We start from the raw sequence: 16085 nt of genomic DNA, 5'->3' as shown, positions 1-16085 counted from the left end.
GGGACATCTTCTCATGCTATTGTTTCTCAATGGTAAAATGTAGTAAATGATTGGAAAATATTTGATTCTTTGATAAGGAATTACATCATAGATAAATAATATTCTAATTTTGTTTGGAATTCATTCTGAAGATTGTATGATGTTAGTTGCTTTTAAGGTTTATTACACATGGTTGTATAACAATGCCGGAATTTTAGAAATGTTTTATATTCATCTCCAGTGCTGAAATGAAAATTTATTTCATATCGGATCATTCATTTTAAAATGCTAGAATATTTCTAACTCATGCAATTTGAAAATAGACTATAGTGAGGCCAACGTTTTATATATATATATATATATATATATTACTCCTAATGTAATGATGTCTCAAGTTTTATTTTACACTGTTGCTATTTTATTTTATATCCACACCACATTATTGTGCCAGTATAAATTGTTACAGTCATGTATAATTTTGACTAAATAAACTCGAATCAATACAGGAGTTCCTTATATTGAGGACAAAGTCTTTATTTACATCGTCTCTCAGATCCCAGAGTCGAATAGAGTGTTATTTTTTTTTTTTGAAAATATTATCCATGTTTTCTCTTTGAGGAACCTTCTATATTAATGAAAGTTCAATTGTTTTTACAGATCGCAAAGACTACGATGTGATGGTTTCCTACAAACAACCTGATAAAGAATTCGCCGTTGATATTATAGCTGCCAAACTGACCACCGAGTATAACTACAAAGTTATCTGCAAGGAACTGACCGATCCTACAAGTGAGTAACTCAACGTAACTAGACTCCATTGTGTACTACCATAGAGAAATAGTATCTTAAGGTGCGTACAGACTTTCGCTCTGCTCCGCAACCGAACGTCACTCCAGCAGAGCGATTGATGATCGACCGGCGAGCAACAGTGGTTCGACCGGGGAACGCGAGAAGATCTAACATCTTCCGTAACGTTCATGATGGGTGCGTGGGCGGAGCGACTGTGGTTCGATGGTGGTACGAGGGAGGAGCGTGCTCGGTGCGGGTTGGAAGTGCGTATATGTGTACGCAGCTTAATGTCACAAGGTCGGGAAGGGGCCTTTTGCAGGCGAGAATGATGTTTCTAGTCGAGGCGTTAGCCGAGACTAGAATTTCATTCGAGCACTGCAAAAGACATTCACGTCCAAGTCACTTACACTATTTTTTGTCATAATAACCTAGAAAAGAATAATTGAGAAACAGAAAACATTACCTGCTTGTGCTGACATTACTACATTCATTCTATAAACATAACCTAGTTTACAAGTTTCGAATCAGGAATTTCTTGATTGTAGTTGACAAAACATCCACCTGGAGCGCTAAAAGGCGGTAGTTTTGCTGTTCCAAATTCGGAACTAGGAAACATACTAGACTGTAAAGAAAACATATGATTTTATTACAGTATAGTTTGCTGTAATCAGAATAATATGTTTATTTGTTCTACAATCAGCTGTTTACCGGCTTGATTTCATGGATGTAAAACAGCTGAAATTGAATGACTATGACAAAAAGATGTTTATGTTATTGAAGGGGCGGATTCAAAGATCCAAAGGTTCCAAGAGCCTCACGCGTCAACCGAAGTTTATTGAGTGTCTAGAGAAAAGATAGCATAATAAGATATTCCAACGTCTTTTATGTTCCAAATTTCAAGCCCAGTTTTTGACAATTTAAGCCAGTTACTGTCGACAACTGTCTATTATTGCTGTATCCCATGGGGATGAGTAGTTTATGGTCTAAATTCCAAGTCGATTTTTGTCAACTTGAGCCGATTATTGATTGATTGAGTACTTTATTTATGTAGATTACAATATATACTGGCTTATACACTTATATACAATAGCTTACAATACAGCAAAATTATAGATGAATTTACATAATATAGACTAAGAAAATAATTATTGAACTGTATATGATATGAAAAAGCAATTTGTAATATAATAACTATAGATAATAATTATATTGTTTTGCATCTACATAAATTGGCGGAGCTTTTGTTGTTGGGATTGTAAGAGTGTAAGAACAGCACAGTATGAGAGACTACCAGCGTCACATAGCTTCACCAAAAACAACTACTAGGACTATCGGCTTGAGTTAGCAGTGAAATTTAGAACATAAACGCCCTATACCATGAGATATTTTCTTATCTATGCTATCTTTTCTCTATGATTCTAGGTTCATTTAGTAGTATACTGTTGAAGATTTAACTGATGATAAGTAGTAACTGAAGATCGAGGGGAACTGTTTTACGATCGGTTAAACATCCTTCGATCAAGGGTTGATCCACGATTAGCTAGTAAAATGAAAAATTGATCAGAGTCTTTTGGGTAATTTATGAATCATCAGTGCTCTCTGAGCTACTGGCTCCAACCAGTATGAATTATTAATAATTGACTAATTATTGTAAATGACCAATAATATTACAAATTCATCCAATTTCATAGTTTTAGATGAAAAAGAAATCAAAGTTAGAATTGCTATGGCAAAAACAGCATTCAATAAGGAAAAGAGAATTCTTTGTAGCCAACTGGACAAGACACTAAGGAAAAGGCTAATAAAGTGCTATGTTTGGAGTGTGGCACTGTATGGTGCAGAAACTTGGACGCTGAGAAAGGAGAATAAGAGGAGGCTTGAGGCATTGGAAATGTGGATATGGAGAAGGATGGAGGGGATCAGTTGGAGGGATAAAGTTACAAACGAGGAGGTGTTGAGGAGGGTTGGGGAAAGAAGGAGTCTGCTGGATGTGATAAAGGGAAGAAAGAGGAGATGGCTGGGACATTGGATGAGACGGCAATGCTTGTTGGTGGATGTCATGGAGGGGACCGTTCAGGGAAGAAGAGGAAGAGGGAGAAGAAGATACAAAATGTTGGACGACATCAAGGAAGGGATGAGCTACTATGCAACGAAGCGACTGGCAGAGAATAGAAGAGAGTGGAGGGCTGCTGCCATATAGAAGGACCTGCTTACGAGCAGAAAACTACAGACAGACAGATGATTGTTATGGCTATTCATTTAATCATGGACATGACAATGGTTGAAAAACTGAAGCTTATTATTATATGTTTTTGAATGAAAATGGACTAAATTTCAGTAAAGTGAAATCATAACCCTATTTTGGACTTTTAAAATGTTATCTAAATTTGGGAGAGAAATAGTACAAGGAGTATCCTTAGTTTTTCTCTCCCAATCAGTGCTTCTCTTTGAAAAATATAAATAAATAAAAAATATATATTATATATAAAACTGATGCTTTATTATCTGGGCTAGTTTCAAACTGCTGTTTTTATCCCATCATCACTGACATGTTGTTAATTATTGCCGCTCCACTTGTCATCTGCACCAACGTTCAGTGAACCGTTTTCAGTGAACCAATTGGTTCTTATTTTGTACTGAAAGTGAATTCTGTTATCATGGTGAGTCTATTGCTTAAGCCGCCATTTTGTGACACCGTTGAGTGGGAGGAGACTGTCTAGCTGGGCCAATGGCAGGCGTTCGTGCCCTTGACCCATGCATCAGTACTCGCCTACTAGTATAAATTCTGCTGCTCTTGTATTTAGTTTTAGTTTATCAGAGATTGCCAATGGTGTAATAACCGAAACCGGTCTTTCTAAGTATCAATAAATCTGTGGTTTTTTGACAATTTCTTAGTCTTTTTCATTTAATAGTGTTTTACCATAACTGAGTGTTTATGAATGAAATTCGAGAAATTTTGTCCACTCTCCTACCACGAAAAACGGTTGGCTCACTAATCGTTATAATCTTATTTAGTGCAAATTAATAGTGTAGCTGCCATAATTAACGGCATGCCAGTGATTATGGCATTTAAATAACTGTTTGAAACTAGTCTAGATACAATCACAAATTAGCAAAGAATACATTCAAATTCAAATTCAAAAACTTTATTGTTTCTTCCAAAACCAATACATTCAAAAATTTCACTTGACATCACCAATGAAAATCAAAAATACACCTATATTGCGGATAATAATTGACCTAAGCCCGGTACAGACGCTCAAGTTTAGCTTCAGTCTTTTGCTCAAGCAAAAGTCGGAGCATGTAAGTCGTTGCGTCTGGACGGTAAAACGGATCGGTCGGTCTTCAAGCTTAAGTCGTCAAACTTGAAATGTATCGGCCGGGGATCTTTTCCCATCAAACCGTCCGTCTTTTGCACATCCACCAAAACCTAATCGCGTAGAAATGAAGATAAATTGTGATTTCAGATTCGGATTCAGCGCCCTCAAATTAATGAAATGCCTCGCGAGTACTTGAAAATAAGCAAGTTTTTTTTATCGATTGTTGTCCTATATAACGCCATTCAACCCTTTTTAATTTCTTGATTCTCATGATACTCTCGGAATTTGATGTTGATCTGATTTACTATCATGATAAACTAAGATGTACTATCTTATTTATCTCTTTCCTGTATAGGGCTACTTGTAATATAAATATAAAGAAAATAAATAAAAATCTCAGTACCCTTTTTTTAAAATATTTTTTTAATATTTTATAGAATCATGCGAATTTAAACCCAAAATTTACAGTACTAGTTCATAAAAACATATGAATACACTAACATATGATCAAAATAAGAATCTTCCATTAGTATTTATTTATTTAATTCATATCACTTGAAAATGGCATAAATGACCGAAACATGTCGTGATAAAATATTTTAAAAAAAGGGTAGTGAGATTTTTATTTATTTTCTTTTTATTTAAGATGTACTATATTGTTGATAAGAATACTATCTACAAAATTTCAATCCATTTCAATCCACTGTGTCTCGAGATATGACATGTAAGCAAAGCCATTTAGCGATTAACAGTAATATTTTTGTCATTATGTTGTTAAATATATCATTATTCAGTTGAATCAGAGCGATAATAACTGTTCCGCAATTCCGCAATTCGAAGATAGTTCCTCCAATCTTCAGATTCATCATGCAATTCTCGAAACAATGCAACGTGAGAAAATTTGTGTCTCTTTAACAACCATTCCGTACTCCAACGTGAACGATGAACTCTACATTTCTTCCTATTTACTACACACAAAACAAGAGTGGCCAAGAGTACTAGCTCTTGCATCGTTGATGACGAACTGAGCTTGTGAGCACAATAATAGGAAAACGGACGACATAAGACGGATGCGTGTGGACGCCATTTTACATCCGTCTTTTGCTTGAACCAAACGATCCGTCTTTTGCTTGAGCAAAAGACTGATGATAAACTTGAGCGTCTTTCTCGGGCTTTACCCTCGTAAGTTTTATTGATCATATTTGAGATTCTGAGGTAAAGTTCCATGGTTGTTTTGTTCATTCTGTTGTATTCTTTGAGATTTGTCTTGACATAAAACTACGAATGTATACTTCAATTTGTTTATGGATTTATTTTGATTCGCGATGTCTTTTGATGATTTATTTTATTGATTCCCAAAGTGACTGCACGAACCTTTAGTGTGAAAGCAGTTTGATGGCAGTACTAGATTAATACAGTGTCTATGTTTTATCTCTTTTTAACTTTTTTATTACCCACTTTCAATTTTAGTTTTATTACTCAAGAATCTATTTGGAAAACGTTTCATGAAGAATTCATTTTATCTTATGTGGTCTGATTGGAATATCAATATAATCAACTAGCCGCCAGGCTCGCTTCGCTCGCCATATCCCTCTAGCCAGGGGGCTCCGCCCCCTGGACCCCCGACTGGGTCGTCCAAAAATGAGATCAGCGGGCTCGCTTCGCTCGCCTGCATGTAGACCTCAGCGGAACCTCTGTACCGAATTTGAACGTATTATGTCAATTTGATCTCGAGAAACACCTGTTACTATATCGGCGTATCTTTGTCGAACAAAATTCTTCCACAGCTAAACCTGTGTACTGAATTTTTTTAAATATATTTCCATCAATTATTGAAAAAGGTGAGGAAACGCAGAAAAGCTGAGAAAACGCTAATTTTGGGCGTATCTTTGGCGTTATTTCAAATTTCTTCTAACACAACATTATTGCACCCCAGCTGAGCTTCTGTAGTTAATTTTAACATTTTCTGTTTATTTGTTCTCGATAAAGCTGAGAAAACGCAGATTTCGGGCGTATCTTTGTAAATTTTTCCAAATCCGTTCTTATTGCGCCTCTAAAGGGCCAACTGAACACACCTACCAAATTTGAAATGTTATGTCATATTTTTATCATATTTTAGGACGATCCAGTCGGGGGTCCAGACTTAACGTCTGGCTAAACGGACATGGCGAGCGAAGCGAGCCTGACGGCTAGTAATATTATAATATTCCCAGGAATAGCTCTGATTGGAGTAGCAGTACCCAATCAATTTTTACGCGATAAATCAGGAGCTCCGAAATAGGTATTTAGGAGGTACTGGATAAATATTGGTATTTAGGTGATCCTGGATAAATGCATTTCAATCTTCAACTTGGTGCCAACCTAACAAAGTCAACTCAACTTAATGCCAACCTGACAAAATTTTTAATTTAGTTACCAGAACAACTGTTTCGAAGAGGTACTCTCTTAATTTAAAGAGATCTATATTTTATCTTATAATTTTAATATACATGCTAAAAGTCGAACTTTAAACCCTTAAAAACCACCCTTAGAGTTAAAATATCGCCAAAAGATTTCTTAGTGCGCCTCTAAAGGGCCAACTGAACATACCTACCAAATTTGTTCTGCGAGTGAGTCAGTGAGTGAGTGCCATTTCGCTTTCATATATATAGATAATGAACAATTTTTAATTCATGTGATAAGGGAGATGTAATCTTTGTTCGCAAATCATGGTGCTGTATATCTACTTTACCTTGTTTTACTGATTTCATATGTTTAATTATTGTTTTCTTTTGATGTTTTAGTAAAATCGACCTCATGCAATTCGATCATTTTGGTGCTTTCTCCGGCAACATTCGACAATCAGTGGACTCTTCCCTTGATTTCCAAAGCCGTTAAACAGGTTTATCCTATCATCAAGAAGCCCGTCATTGTCATACCTTCCAAGGTTAGTCTCAATTTTACTTTTTAGTCTCATAAAGTTAGTGACAAGGTTACTGTTAGTTAGGCCAGGCTCACACCAGTTAGTCAAGACAAGACATGATCAGACACGTTTAGTCACAATACTTCACATAGTTGCTTTTTTTCAACTTGAAAATGACCTAAGTTAGGGTCGAAACTAGAAGTTGTAATATTTTAAATAATAAAGAGTACTACAAGTTTTCATATATTGTTCTTATTAATTTGGTTATGAAGACATGTCTAATTTCAATGAATAATCAGTGTGAGTTGCGTCATAAGCAACAATGTGAAGTATTGTGGCTGAACGTGTGTGATCATGTCTTGTCTTGTCTTGACTGACTGGTGTGCGCCTAGCCTAAGGCTGGTTACAGAGCTCGACCGACCGTCAGTGCGTACGTCAGTCGCGCTTGTCTTTTCCATAGATATTCCATGTATCCGTACAGAGCACGCATGCGCACGGTCAGGACCATGCATTTTATACAGCGTACGAAGACCATCGGTCGAGCTCGTGCGCATCCGTTCCATCGGTCGACTGACGCGCTATTGAAACAAATTGAAGCTTTCAGAGCTGTACTGATCAGTAGCCCGATCGCAACATAACCAATGTGCTGACACCTCTGCCCGATAATCAGCTGATATTGAATTGAATAGCATAATGAATGAATTCAATTAATAGTGTCATATTTGAATTCAGAGTTTTTCTAAACATTTCTTCAATCACTTCTAAATTTTTTATTGAAAAAATCATATTATTAGAATTATCTGCATTTATTTGATCCGTAGCTTAAAGTTACTGCAAGTATTCCCATTGTTGATACATGCTCGAAATAACTCATCAAAATTTCTGATGGGCATTCTGAGGTAGTTGAAAAATGATCTTCACCCCAAGCAATGATGTATATAATGGTACTAAATTCACTTTGACATGCTCTTTGGGCGACCATCGAGTGAACTTGATATCTACGTCTTTTAATCTTTCGTTTACGAAGATAATAAGCTGCAATAACAATCTGTAAAGGCGTTCATTTTGTGAGTCAGAAAAACTGATGTATGGTCAGGATGGTACATACGCACTGACGGTCGGTCGAGTGACTGGTTAGTCACAGGGTTAGTCTCACAAAACTCTACTTTTATACTTTTAAATAAAGTGTTTTCTGTAGTATTTTGTATGAATTTCTGTAACTTTTACAATTTGTTAGAGTTGATAGGTTTTCTTTATTATTATAAGTAGCTGGAAACCTTGGAGCCTATAACCATAGAGAAACAATAGCATAAGTAGATATCCCATGGTATAGGACGTTTATGTCGCAACTTTTACTGTTATCTCAAGCTGATAGTCCACTTAGTTATTTCCTGTGAAGCTTTATGACGCTGGTAATCTCTCATATTGTGCCGTTCATACACTCTTGCCCGGTCAAAACAGTAAAAATCTACAATAATCGACAGTAATCGGCTTGAGATTATAGCATAGATTTTTTCCTCTATGCTATAACCATCCTCGGTAAATTAAGAATCTATAAGCAAAATTTCAAGTTAATCAGTTGAGTAGTTGAGACGTGATGATGCGTCATTCATGAATTTCCTATCCCCTACGTGTATAAGAAGATTTTTTCCGTTATTATATTATACCTAAAATTCCCCTTTTTTCGAAGTCATTCATGTCTATTAATTTCACAAGTCGTTGCAATTCTTATTGATAATAAATTGGTTTTAAATTCTTTTTTGCAGCCACTGCCAAACGAAAAAACGGTCGAAACAGTTGACACGTTTCAACGGCTGAAACAAGTTGAGGCCGTCAACGGACCTCGTGCCGTCAACGGAAAGATGCGTTTCTTCTGGGCAAAGCTCACTTATGTGCTGCCGCTAGCACAGCCGCAGCAGGGCTACACCGCCTCCGCTACAAACAGCACGAATAAGATCACAATGCAACGCACTGGATCCAACAATGCTAACAGAGGTGGTATTTTGGTGTAAACTCCTTCCAAAATTGATTTTTGTGATGTAGTTTTATTTATTTATAGAGTATTTCGTTTTGTTTATTTTCAAATCACTAGAAATTTTATCGATATTATTTGTATTTAGTATTATTTCTTCACTATTCACCCAAAATTTGGTGATATTTCATTGCAACTCACTGAAAATTTGGTGATAGTATAAGTATTTAGAGTAATTTTTCTGCAACTCACTAGAAAATTGGTGAAATTATTTGTATTGAGTGTTATTCATTTGCTATTCACCCAAAATATGATGATCTGTTTCGTTGATTCACTAAGTATAAAGTAAGAGTTTCATTGATTCACTAAATTTTTGGTGATATTTTTTTTAGTGTAATTATTTATTTTTTACTTAGGGTTATTCTCATTTTTCAACTCGCTATTTAGCTGGACTCACATCAATTTCATTCACTAGATGTTTGGTGATATCTGTATTTAGTGCAATGATTCACTTTGTATTTAGAGCTATTTTCATTGGCTCACTGACTAATCTTTTAGTGCTACTTCCATGGATTCATTGTACATTTAGTGTTATTTTTCCCCTATTCACTAGATTTTGATAACCCTTCACCATTTTGGGGTAACGATTGTGACAATCCATTATATGAGAAATAACCTCAACCAGTTTGTTAGAGTAAATCTATTAGAAATACAAAGATGTTTAGGTGAACAGTTCCACAAATTTGACGCTTTTGCTTTGAACTTCCAAAAATCAATTGTTTTTAAGCTGGATTATTGTTTCTATTGAGGGTCTAATTAATAAATTAACATTCAAATTATTTAAACATATAAATTAAAATAAAATGTTTACTTCCGGGAGTCAATTTACTTCACTATTCCGGATTTAAATTTGGAATTCTAAAACAATTCCCTAATTTTCTCAGATTTAAGTTTTATAAAAAAAAGATGAAATAGTCATGAGCTATATAAATAAATATTTACTCTAATGAAGGTTGACTATTCTAAATAGTCATAAGCTATTTAAATTGATATTTACTCTAATGAAAGGTGACTATTTTAAAAGATAGTAATCCCATTTGATAGATGGTCCAGTGCTCCTGAAATTTTTACAGATACTTTTTACAGATACTTTTTGATACCAATTTTTACAGACTTGTGGCAGTTGATAGAGCTTATCAATGACTTTTCTAGGTATGAATTTGATCAAAATCGTTGGAGCCGTTTTCGAGAAAATCGCGAAAAACCCTGTTTTGACAACATTTTCGCTATTTTAGCCGCCATCTTGAATTGCATTTGATCGAAATTGTTCGTGTCGGATCCTCATAGTGTAAGAACCTTAAGTTCCAAATTCTAGTCATTCCGTTAATTGGAGATGAGATATCGTGTACACAGACACACATACACACACACACACACACACACACACACACACCACACACACACACACACACACACACAACACACACACACACATACAGACTAATACCCAAAATAGTATATTTCGCACCTAGGGCCGAAAATGAGACTTTTCTGGCTCGAAATCGGTTTTCAAGTCCGAGGCCGTAGGCCGAGGACTAGAAAAGATTGAGAGCCGGAAAAACATTTTTGCCCATGGTGAGAACGTAATTTTTCGCCACACAGAAAAATAAACAATATATATATGAGAATAATAATTATTCTCATTGTCTTTTATAAGCACTTCCGAAAGCAAAAGTGGAAGGTCATAGCTCTAGCAAATCTGAATATCAAGAAATTGTCCAAGTATTTTATTTTTTATTCTGATTTGTCTAAATAACCTAAAAGATTATGTTCAATTATATGTAAGAGGTTGAGTTTATACTTTTTATTCTTCCAAATGACAATAAGATGATATTATTATAAATGTTTTAATTATTGAATGATAAACACAAATAATGAAAAGTTTTTGATCAGCTGGTTTATCACACTTGAAAAATTTTTTGATCAGCTGGTTATCACACTTGAAAAAGTTTTTGATCAGCTGTTTTAGCACACTTGAAATTCGGCCAATCTGATGTGATCTGAATGTCAATGGAAGTTTAGGTTAGAAGTTCTATCCTTCTATGAAAATCGAATTATTTGAATAGTTTATAATATCTCATTTGTATTTCATTCATCCAAATAAAATGATAGTATATTATTACAGAATACTTTATTGAATTCTAGAAGCATAAAATGATTCCGTTTATCCACCATGTTCCATGATAAACGCTTTACTATGAGGTTTGAGGTTAGATTCTATTATACTCTGAAATTGAATTTGAATAGTTTATAATATCTCATTTGTATTTCATTCATCCAACTAAAATGATAGTATCTTATAACAAAAACCTCTATTCAATTCTAGAAGCATAAACTGATTCAGTTTCATAAACTATTTTGTAAACACGTTCACATCAAATCAGAATCAGCTGACTTCAAGGTTATTTTACAGCCCTAGGGCCGTAAAAATTTTACCGGCCTGGTCAGAAAACAATCACTTTCGGCCTCCATATGACGCACGTAAACCAGCTCATTACATCCAAGTGGGGCGAAAACCAATTTTTGGACTCAGGGGACCTTGAAACGTATAGAAATTTAGAAATTGGGGTACCTTAATTTTTTTCGGAAAGCAATACTTTCCTTACCTATGGTAATAGGGCAAGGAAAGTAAAAATTAATATTTTACAGGAGCTACAAACTTAATTAATTGTGACTAAACGTGTCTGGTCATGTCTTGTTTTTTCTTGACTAACTGGTGTGCGCCTAGCCTAAGGTTAGTCACTGTTTAGTCACAGGGTTAGTCTCACAATACTCTACTTCCAAATAAGGTGCTTTCTGTAGTATATCATATGAATTTCTGTAACTTACAATATGTTAGAGTTGATAGGTTTTCTTTATTATTAAAAGTAACTGGTAACCTTGGAGCCTATAACCATAGAGAAACAATAGCGTAAATAGATATCCCATGGGGGGAGCGACAGTAGAGGACTGTTTTCCAGTCCTCTACGGTCGTTGGCCTCGACTGTCGGGAGTGTACAAAAATTGAAGAGTCCTCTACTGTCGCCTAAAGCAGGCGACATTTGAGGACTCTTTTCAGGAGTCCTCTACCGTCGCAGGTCTCGACTGTCGGGGCTGTACAAAAATTAGAGTGGCCTCAACTGTCGCCTAACGCAGCCGATATTCTAGGCCTCTTTTTCAGGAGTCCTCTACCGTCGCTGGCCTCGAATGTCGCAGGTCTCTACCGTCGCTGGTCTCGACTGTCGCAGGACTCTTCTGTCGTTTGCCTCGTTTGACATCGACCCTCCCATGGTATAGGGCGTTTATGTCGCAACATTTACTGTTATCTCCAAGCTGATAGTCCACTTAGTTATTTCCTGTGAAGCTTTATGACGCTGGTAGTCTCTCATATTGTGCAGTTCATACACTCTTACCCGGTCAAAACAGTAAAAATCGACAGTAATCGGCTTGATATAACAGTAAAAGTTGCGACATAAACGCCCTATACCATGGGATATCTACTTATGCTATTGTTTCTCTATGCTATAACCATCCTCGGTAAATTAAGAATCTAAAATTTCAAGTCAATCAGTTGAGTAGTTCAGACATGATGATACGTCATTCATGAATTTCCTATCCCGTACTTGTATAAGCAGATTCTTTACATTATTATATTATAGATAAAATTCTCATTTTTTCGAAGTCATTGATGTCTATTAATTTCACAAGTCGTTGCAATTCTTATTGATAATAAATTTGTTTTAAATACTTTTTTGCAGCCACTGCCAAACGAAAAAACGGTCGAAACAGTTGACACGTTTCAACGGCTGAAACAAGTTGAGGCCGTCAACGGACCTCGTGCCGTCAACGGAAAGATGCGTTTCTTCTGGGCAAAGCTCACTTATGTGCTGCCGCTAGCACAGCCGCAGCAGGGCTACACCGCCTCTGCTACAAACAGCACGAATAAGATCACAATGCAACGCACTGGATCCAACAATGCTAACAGAGGTGGTATTTTGGTGTAAACTCCTTCCAAAATTGATTTTGTGATGTAGTTTTATTTATTTATTGAGTATTTCGTTTTGTTTATTTTCAAATCACTAGAAATTTGGTCGATATTATTAATTGTATTTAGTATTATTTCTTCACTGTTCACCCGAAATTTGGTGATATTTCTTTGCAACTCACTGAAAATTTGGTGATAGTATAAGTATTTAGAGTAATTTTTCTGCAACTCACTAGAAAATTGGTGAAATTATTTGTATTGAGTGTTATTCATTTGCTATTCACCCAAAATATGATGATATTTGTATTTTTTGTTTCTTTGTTTCACCAAGTATCAAGTGAGAGTTTCATTGATTCACTAAATTTTTGGTGATATTTTTTTATTTAGTGTAATTATTTATTTTTTACTTAGTGTTATTCTCATTTTTCAACTCGCTATTTAGCTGGACTTACATGAAATTCATTCACTGAATGTCTGGTGATATCTGTATTTAGTGCAATGATTCATTTTGTAGTTAGAGCTATTTTCATTGGCTCACTGATTAATCTTTTAGTGCTACTTCCATGGATTCATTGAACATTTAGTGTTATTTTTCCCCTATTCACTAGATTTTGATAACCCTTCACCATTTTGGGGTAACGATTGTGACAATCCATTATATGAGAAATAACCTCAACCAGTTTGTTAGAGTAAATCTATTAGAAATACAAAGATGTTTAGGTGAACAGTTCCACAAATTTGACGCTTTTGCTTTGAACTTCCAAAAATCAATTGTTTTTAAGCTGGATTATTGTTTCTATTGAGGGTCTAATTAATAAATTAACATTCAAATTATTTAAACATATAAATTAAAATAAAATGTTTACTTCCGGGAGTCACTTTACTTTACTTCACTATTCCGGATTTTAATTTGGAATTCTAAAACAATTCCCTTATTTTCTCAGATAAGTTTTATAAAAAAAAAGATGAAATAGTCATGAGCCATATAAATAAATATTTACTCTAATGAAGGTTGACTATTCTAAATAGTCATAAGCTATTTAAATTGATATTTACTCTAATGAAAGGTGACTATTTTAAAAGATTGCCTATTTTTGTAAATGTTCTTCCAATTGAGACAGATATTAATGATAAAAAATAATAAATCAGAAGTAATACTCATAAAAAATAATACATAATGATTCTGGTGTATACAGAATATAAAAATATTTTTTTGTATATTGTACAGATATAATACCTACTCTTATAATTTAATAATATAAAATAATAAATGAATAATTATGTAATACTCTAATAATATAAATAATATAAAACCTAAGGAAACTGTATTAATACTCAAGGTATTTTGTTAGGCGTCGTAATTAATCTGCTAAACCTTAAAATTATTGATTAACTCATTAAAATATTATGGAATTATTCATCCTAGTAACAAATTTAATCAACCTAGATATTCCCAACATACAAATGAAACCGATCTGATATTCTAATTCAATCATTCATATTTTGAATAAAAATTCCTATTTTATCATTCATATTTTAATTATTACAATTTTTCGGGCATTATCAATAATGTAGTATTATTGATTACTAAAAATATTCTAGTTCTTGATAATTCAAGATAGTTATTGGATAGAAGGTTCCCCATAAGTCTTTCCTAACAGTTCAGTCTCTCACAATGGAGAATTAGATATTTGTGTAAAGATATTAACTTGAATAGATTTAATAGTGATTTTGAAGTAATTCTATGCATGACTTTCCACTCTATTATAGTAAGTTATCGCAATACATATACAGTACATTGTTTATTCTATTGCAAAGAAGCCTGTAGTTATATAATTATAGTATATTTAGTAAGTATTCCATAATATAAATCTTCATTCCTCTAGTTTTATTTGTAAATTTTAAGAGTTTTTGAACCGGTCCAGGGTATTTGCATTTTAAATAGTTCTAGAACAATCTTTCAGTGATTATAATCCGTAGAATTAAAATTATAAAATGTTCTTATTCATAAATTAATGTATTGGCCAAGACTGACTGAGTGCCAATTTTACAGCCAAAAAATAAACTAAATTTTCACAATAAATTATTAAAACAAATTCACAGCCATTATGAATACATTATATTCGGGACCTATGTGCCAAATTTACAATCAGATTTCTATGAATTTTTGAAAAAATTGATCAATACTCGAAATAAACCTGCAGCTTTGTACAATGAATAAGTAATAGCATAGAGAAACAATAGCGTAAGTAGATATCCCATGGTTTAGGACGTTTATGTCGCAACTTTTACTGTTATATCAATCAATCAAATCAACTTTTAATCAATGATATCGCTTACATGACATATTCCATTATACAAATGATATTGCAGATCATTGAATACAATACTGTTTGCTTAAGAAAATTCTTGTCTGCAAACAGGAGTGAAATACATTCAGAACTCAACTAAAAATGCTTATCTATAAACTCAAATGAAAATACTTATCTTAATTAAATTTGTTTATCTCAATTCATCCCACAGACACACACACACACACACACACACACACACACACACACACACACACACACACACACACACACACACACACACACACACACACACACACACACACGCACGCACCATGGAGAAATAATAATAATCATTAATTAAACACTGAAAGAATTGAAGCAAGTGACTGTCAAGGTGATTCATCTAAGAATGATAAAAAGCTCATTAATCTCAACCGGAGAATGATCCATCAACCACAGGTATAATTTAGACTTGTAAGATTTAAGATTATTTGAATTTCTAATCTCGACGGGCAGACTATTGAAAAAATTAGGACCCAAGAAAATGAAGCTCTTTTGAAAGAGAGTGCAATATGATCTGGGTGGAATTATTAACCCTCTAGTATTACCTCTTGTATTATAAGCAACATCCGCACCTCGATTGCCACTTAGCCTAAAGAACATGGAAAGAACTTTGAATACATTTAAATGACGCTATATCTCAAGCCGATAGTCCACTTAGTTCTTTCCCGTGAAGCTGTGTGACGTTTGTAGTCTCTCATACTGACATACTGATTTTGGTAGAGAGTTAGTGGGGAGGATATTT

At 34.4% G+C, this 16085-nt stretch overlaps 1 protein-coding gene across 2 annotated transcripts in view; it reads left to right on the top strand.

Moving 5' to 3' along the window:
- LOC111046129 (interleukin-1 receptor accessory protein-like 1-B) overlaps positions 1 to 15200 on the top strand; it is a 66508-nt gene extending 51308 nt beyond the window's left edge. Inside the window, exons 7-10 of one of the 2 annotated variants that reach the window (XR_005572733.1) lie at positions 637 to 768; positions 6872 to 7014; positions 8757 to 10030; positions 14054 to 15200. Coding sequence is in view for 1 of the 2 variants with exons in the window: in XM_039439634.1 (XP_039295568.1) it covers positions 637 to 768; positions 6872 to 7014; positions 8757 to 9002 (521 nt within the window). In the remaining variant the exon portion in view is untranslated. Of the gene's footprint in view, positions 1 to 636; positions 769 to 6871; positions 7015 to 8756; positions 10031 to 14053 lie in introns of those variants that run through there. The other variant, XM_039439634.1, reaches the window with a different exon arrangement.
- Positions 15201 to 16085: the final 885 nt, after the last annotated feature.

Source organism: Nilaparvata lugens, chromosome 13 (assembly GCF_014356525.2).
Source record: "Nilaparvata lugens isolate BPH chromosome 13, ASM1435652v1, whole genome shotgun sequence".
Taxonomy (NCBI): domain Eukaryota; kingdom Metazoa; phylum Arthropoda; class Insecta; order Hemiptera; family Delphacidae; genus Nilaparvata; species Nilaparvata lugens.
This window is presented reverse-complemented; position numbering and strand designations above follow the sequence as displayed.